The sequence below is a fragment of the Mizuhopecten yessoensis genome, unplaced genomic scaffold (genome assembly GCF_002113885.1).
Source record: "Mizuhopecten yessoensis strain PY_sf001 unplaced genomic scaffold, ASM211388v2 scaffold9875, whole genome shotgun sequence".
NCBI classification, from domain to species: Eukaryota; Metazoa; Mollusca; class Bivalvia; order Pectinida; family Pectinidae; genus Mizuhopecten; species Mizuhopecten yessoensis.
In genome coordinates, this window is record NW_018408266.1 from 61785 (window position 1) to 69376 (window position 7592).

General features: G+C 35.5%; 1 protein-coding gene across 1 annotated transcript in view; it reads left to right on the plus strand.

The window, feature by feature from the left end:
• LOC110458958 overlaps positions 1–3920 on the plus strand; it is a 38536-nt gene extending 34616 nt beyond the window's left edge. Inside the window, exon 4 of the mRNA XM_021510953.1 lies at positions 125–3920. Within this exon, the coding sequence (XP_021366628.1) occupies positions 125–234 (110 nt within the window). The 3' untranslated portion in view covers positions 235–3920. The remainder of the gene's footprint in view (positions 1–124) is intronic.
• The last annotated feature ends 3672 nt before the right edge of the window (positions 3921–7592 follow it).

A 7592-nucleotide genomic window follows, 5' to 3' on the forward strand; every position in this document is an offset into this window, starting at 1 on the left:
ACGCGAAAGAAGTTTTGGATTCAGATCTTTACCGATATGCTTATCGATAATGATAGTAAAATAATGAATTGTTCCGTCTTGAATAATCAAGATTGTTGATTGTTGTTATTCACTTTTTTTCCAGAAGCAACCCCAGAACCAGAGGGTGATGGAGGAACAAACGCAGCCACAACTAACTTCCTGTCATGCGCATTGTCATTGTTATCATTTGTATTGTCATTGCTTATGTTGTAATTATAACAGAAATTAGATATTCAGGCAGAACTCTTCAATCATTCCTCTATGCACGGGTGATATGTACAGATAAATACGTATTAGGGCGGTCACTGCCACAAGTGGTGAATTAGGAACCAGAGCTAAGATTCTGGAGAACATCAAATACATGCTCATCCTTGTTGGCATGTTTCTCGATAGGGCAATTACTTATCGTGTTACAGTTAGTGGCTGACCGAGGTCAACGTCACCCTATTTCCTTAGGATTTTGACAGGGATGAAACTAATAGAAAAGTGTGAAAATATTTTTTCTTCGCTCAACATTTGGCATAAATCCAATCTTTATAGTTGATGGGCATTTTGAAGGCGCCGTATAATGCATAAGACGTCCAGTCTATACTGACGAAATGCTTTCCTAGAAATATCGATCTAATCTGTTTAATATCGCCACTTACAGCGCACAGGAAAGTGTTACATCAATACATGATGGAAGATATCATGTCTACGCCTTATTATTGTAACAGGGAATATTATTGTGCATAGCGCATGGCATGAGCGCCATATAGGCCATGTCACGTGACCACAGGAATGTAGAAACTCATTTCAAAGGGTGTATGAAAACGAGACTATTTGTAGTTTAAATGTAAGCTGTCGTACCCTACCTAACCGTACTTCCGATGAACTCACGTAAATCACGGACAAATCATGAGAACAAACGAGATTTGGTCTCATCTTGGTGACGTTTGATGTTCCACAAGGGAGGGTGGGCTGGAAGCTCTTACCTACAGTCAGTGGGTTGGTAGTTCCTATCCACAGTCATTCGGCGACACTCTGAATCGGGGCAGGGTAAGTCCAGTATTCACGGGTATTAGGTAGACATATTATTGTTAAGCTAAATAGCACTTGTTTCTGAGTTCGATTCATTATCTGTATATAGACGGTAAACTTGTTTACGAGTTCGGTTTATTACTTGTACATAGACAGTACAGCCACTTGTTTTATCGATGCTTTTGTGTTTATTCCATTTTTATTTAATACCATTTACGATTTTTTAACATATTTCCCTTGTTTACGGTCTATGTTCAATCTCTCGCCTTCTTCTAGTCACCACTGCCCACGCCATCATCTCAATCAACTGTGTGTTTGTGTTGTATGTCGCTATCAACAAAACGCTTGTTTAATTTTTTTTATATACGTACAAATGTACAGTATGCGATCCAAATTCTACTATACACGTGGTGTAAGAAAATTTTCAGCACATGACACGTTTTAGTCAATAAATAGTTATATTCCAAGACTTGAATAGAAACTTCCGGCATGGTTTACTAGCTGCAGTGTTACCGGTGTTACAACTACGCTCCTGAGTCCTGTATGTGTTGTAAAAATGACAGTGTAAAAGTGCGTTTGTAGTGAATATGTACATTTCATGTCACGAATGCTTTTCTACATCAGCTTTGTTTGAGCAGAGATCAGTTTCTTACCAGTTTAACGCGCCTTTCCATGTTGTACAAGATTCCAAGTTCTAAATGTTTGTTTAATTCTTCGTCATGTGTATAACTGAATACTTGACTGTTTTTTTTGCATATAAGTTAAAAATAGATTTCGATTGGCTTTATAAATAGCACGAGCTCTGGTCAAGTGGTGTGCGCTGTTGTCATACGTTTGGAGTACATGTGTATGTTTATTATTAATAAGTTCTATATTTATTTTTTACATATTTGTGTATTGTGTAAAAGTGATTTGAATATTACGTCACAGAGCTCGAATTCGTCTGGATTCATCTCATATAATACTTTAAAGTTTTAAAGTGTGCTTAGTTCGCCTTTACTAGAACCACATGGAAATCTACTCGCGCAAATGTGATACCAGTGCCGTGGTAGTATGTTATACCAGTACCATGGTAGTGTGGTGTACCAATACCTTGGTAGTATGTTATACCAGCAACGTGGTAGTTTGTTATACCAGTACCGCGCTAGTGTGTTATACCAGTACCATGGTAGTGTGGTGTACCAATACCGTGGTAGTATGTTATACCAGCAACGTGGTAGTTTGTTATACCAATACCGTGGTAGTGTGGTGTACCAATACCGTGTTAGTATGTTATACCAGCAACGTGGTAGTATGTTATACTAAATACCATGGTAGTGTTGTATACCTATACCGTGGTAGTGTGGTATACCAGTACCGTGGTAGTATGGTATACCAGTACCGTGGTAGTATGTTATACCAATACCGTGGTAGTGTGTTATACCAGTACCGTGTTGGTGTGCAATACCTTGGTGGTGTGGTATACCAAATACCATGGTAGTGTTGTATACCAATACCGTGGTAGTGTGGTATACCAGTACCTTGGTGGTGTGGTATACCAAATACTGTGGTAGTGTGGTACTTTTAGAGTTAAATCGTGGTAAAGCTTACTCTGTTTCCTTTTGTGTGTGTAAATATCGTCGCAGCAATCATGTATCTCGCGTGGAGAAAATGCGCTCGAGAAAATTGTACTTGACCTTCGGATTGGGGTCATGTGACGTAATATATATATGGATAGTTACTATTTACACTGAACAATACTCACCTTTGTAGTTTACCCATAGATGTAGGATGTATTCTATAGCAATAACGATCTGAAATGTAATACTCTATACAATACTCTCCGCGTCAGTTCGGCTTAGTGCTGTTTCGCCTTTGTATTTTATTGGTTTGAACGTTTTAATTCCCCCGGTAGAGAAGGAAGATAAGGTTTGAGTTTTAATAAAAATCTTTAAAAAACCCTCAGAAGTTTACAATGAAGAAACAAATTCTAAATTTAACGGTTATGACGTTTGAAATATTTTCTTTTGAAACATGTTTTTTGTTTACGGCAAACTTTGGTTTTTCGTTCCGCAAATGGCGGATATGTAATATGAACTTAATTTAAATGATATTATTTCCTGTATTTAAGTTAACAAACAGATCTCTTTGTAAGGGACTTGTATCCACTTTGTGCTTTGACAGGACAAGTTGAGGTGCCAATGTGTTATATAAGTGTAACTCAACATTTCTGGAAGTAGTTTCACTTTTGTATTACAATTGTCACCAAACACGTTAATGACACTAGCCACGGTTACCTCCCTGTTGGCCTGATAGTAGCTATTTCCGCTGTACATCTGCATTGATATTTATACGGGAAAACAGTATGTACAACTCTGTACAAACGCCTCACTGATACAGATGTAGGTTCGGTTCATGTTCTTTCTGGAAACAGGGTAACGAGCTACATGTTGGTCTAATGATGAGCCGACTAGGTATAATGTTGACTCCGCTTGCTTTAATGTTGACCGGTTTAGGTCTGATGTTGACGGGGCTGGTCTATTATTGTTGACGGTATATGATATCGATGTTGACCGGGTTCGGTATGCTATCGATGTTGACCGGGCAAGGTCTAATATTGATCGGAAAAGTCTTATGTTGACTGAACTAGGTATAATTTGGACCTTTATCCTTACATGTCAAGGAAAATGATTATACTTCAGTCAAGTTTTCTTTTTTCTTTAATAAAGGTCTTTACTTTTAACCGTGGCCTGACTGGTTAATGCTTTAGAGGTATCCGAGAACCGTGGGACAGGGGGTACCGTTGCTAGTGTCAACATGTCCTCGCTGTTCAGGATATATTTATGCAATGGATGTAATGCTAAGTGCTGTAACTTTCTAATAAAAAGAAAAAAAGACAGTTCCTCGTATATTTGTTATATATTTTGCGTTTGTCGTTTCTTCACTGACATGTTTTACAATCTACAAGGAGTAAAATCGAAATGGCCTGTTGCTCTATACAGATTTAAAAAAAGAGTAATTGATTGATCGAACGCCCCCGGGGCGTTAACCGTCGTGCACAGTTTATGAGGCGAGTATATGAATTTTTTTACACAAGTAGCACAATTTGAATTATTTAAAACATTACAAAACAAGACTGCTCATTTCGAGGGTTTTAGTGGATTTCATAAAGGTTTTTTTGAGACATATGTACGATGTATATATATTGGAATTATTTATTTATATGTCGTAAAGACGTCAAAACGTATATAGACTCGAACCCTGTAAATACCTATTGGCTCTAAATGAGGATAACTTTTCAAGTAGATATCATATAACACAAGTTGGTCCTTAGATGGAAAATATGTAAAATCAAAAAGCATATCTGACTTTACTAAATTGAGAGTGCGATGTGACTCGCAAAAATGCAAAAATTTCATTGCTATGAATATTTCAAAATTTCATCCTGAAATAGTTCAGTCCGTCTTTTCTTTTATCTTTTTTCTTTTGCATTAGAGGGGGAATAACTCTCACTTGTATTCGCAAACATGACCGTCACCAGCAGTAAAGTTGTTGTTTCGTTTAAAACTGAATATAAACACTCGCTAAATGCACATGAAACAGGTAGGTCGTTTCACCATGGTAACACCATCTCATAAATTAATGTCTAACCTCGGTAAGTCGGCAACGTTTCAGTAGCAAGTTTCCCTCGAGGACGTCATAAATTACTTTGTCCAGGAACCTCAGATTTCACATCATTATAATAATAACTTTGATAATACTTATCCAGTGCGTCAACATTTAGACCAGCCTGATTATAATAATAAGATGACATTTTTTAATGTTCCTGTTTTAATCCATTACTATATAGTATACACAACATGTAAAACATGTATATATAAAAGAACCGGAATATCAGAGTATAAACAGTTATAGTTAAAAAAAAACTGCTTTTTCTGAAAAACGTATGTCAAATACAGGCGTCCATCTTGAACTTTTTAAAAGTGTACAAAAACCAGTTAAATATTGCTAACAAAAACTTCTTTTTTTTAAAATAAAATTTGAAGGTTTAAAAGTTCCTGTCGTTAGAATGAGATGTTTAAGTGTTTCTTAAAATATAAGACAAATAGTAACAATATCAAAAGAAAGCCTTGTGGTAGATCGTAACCAACGTTACTTCAACTGTCTAAAAAAGATGATATAGAAACTGACGCAGTCAATGGAAAGTCAGAATTGAAACTTGAAAGTACATCCAAAACTATATTCTAAGCACAACAGTCCTGACAAACTTTCCACGAGGATATTTCCTTAACCAATGAGCAGTCGGAGCCGGTAAGCCATTTTGAAATTAGAACCATGCATGATGGTGAAAAACTTGCTCATGGATTGTGTTCTTCACGTAGGTCCTTCATGGATCGCGTCAGTTCGAATCATGAAATGTGATCTTAAATTTAATGGGATACGTTCTGCAACAAAGTTTACTTTCTAACCTTTAATGCTATAAGTAAAAACATGACTTGCCATATAATAATCGCGTACACGAACTGTTCCATACATTCGAGCGTCTGAGACTTTAGGCATTCTTGACTGACAGACATGATATAAAATGTGGTATGATACTATAATATACCTTGAGGATATCACCATAAGACAACAAAATGTTTACGTCTTGGAAGAATACAAAACTTTTTCAACAATTTTATACATTGAGATTTTGTACATGTTACATGTATTTTCATGATAAACATTTAGCTATTTATATAATAAACAAAAACAACAAACAAAAATTGACAAAAACAAAAAAAAGTTTGGTACAAGTTGCAATTTCAATGGTATAACAATCATTTTCTGATACAAGATCTCTATATTTTGAAATTTGTTGGTTACGCCCAACCATTATACATACAAAAGTATTGGTTAGATTCAAGCGAAACTGTTGTGAAGCTATATTATACATCTATTTGTTAGTGCATCCTAGATCTTGTGTGTCATTTTAATCTCTTTTAAAACAGCTTTACTTTTAGCCGCCCTGGGAGTTATCATCAGCATATATGATGGATGATGAGTGATGAATAATAGCACTTCGGATAGTCAAAAATACTTTGGAGAAAAAAACCAACAAACAAGCGAGGTCCTAATATTGAACCCTGCCCGAGGGGTTTTCAAATTTGGCAAAGCCTCGGGTAAGCAGAGGGTGTTGCCAAATTTGAAAACCCCTCGGGTGGAAATTCCCTATCCTACACCCCTGTGCATGAAAGAGTCTTATTATTTTTATTTTTGTCTTTAAGTCTTTAATCAAAGCACTCTGTAGGACTGTGTCTGTTGAATGAACAGTTAATCATCAGTTTGTTTTTTTGACTCAATGTATCGGCAAGCCTGTTTATATCGACAAAATATCTCTTGTTGCAGTGTAACAAGGTTTTACTACATTTTTTATGTATTTTACTTAGATCAGATAATACTGACAAAAGTCTAATTATTGACAGAGTAAGAGCAATAAGCTTGAAGAAATAGGAGTGACCTTGGGGTTTCCCCGCTCTATAGGGAATACATCGTCAGTAAGTTGTCTAATTGAACGGAAAAATACCAACGGTAACAGAACTTAGTCACCAGTATATTTAAATAACTTTTCAGACTTGCCCTCGACACTTGTAACCTTGTACTAAAGTTGGAGGCGTCCATTTAATCTGTAAATAAAACTAGACGTGATTTTTTTTTTGTATTTAATGAGGGTGTCAGTTTCAAAACTTAAAATCTCATAACTTAATCGCCAACCTTCAAAACTGAACAGGCATCAAAAGAATACTGATGTCAGTTTTGATTTATTTAAATCAGTCATTTACTGTTTGGGTTTATTAAATAAAAGTCCTTCACAATATAGGAGTTGATTGTTTACACCCAATTCAGTACAGGTATATATTAACGTCCCGACATAGTTAGAATGAAATGTACATGTACATGTATACTCATATTAAGAGGTAATAGGGGTTTAATTTTGTTCGTCTGACGCAAGTAAAACTGGGATGTGGATATCTCTAGTATTTTTAATGTAAACCATTGACTTTTGTACAAAAAATGAAAGCCAAGTATCACACTAAAACATATATAATTTTCCCAATTAGAAGCAAAAGTACGGCGTCTCTGTTTGTTTTATGAACTTTCTGTAATTTCAACGTCTCTGATATCGGAGTTAGGTAGCCATAAAGTTTCCTGGCTAACCGAGAACACAATACGAGATAAGGGAAATAACTCGTATAGACTAATACGATAAATCAGATACCGACGGTAAGTTAGTATACCGATGGTATAACTATGCATGGAATTAAAAAGTATTTTAGAAAAAGTACGATAAAATATATAAACTTTATAATATTCACTTAAATCATTTGTTTCACTGATATATATATAGAGAGTAGTTATAGTTGTATTTTGGTATCAAATTGATATAGCAAAACTACGGCAATATTAAAAACAATTTATGATGAAAAGAGAACATAAACAGTCTACCTATAAGGATCTATACTTTTAAAACATACCCTAAAATTATACGCAGTACATGTGTTGAACAATAAGGACTGTCTAGATCTGGAACG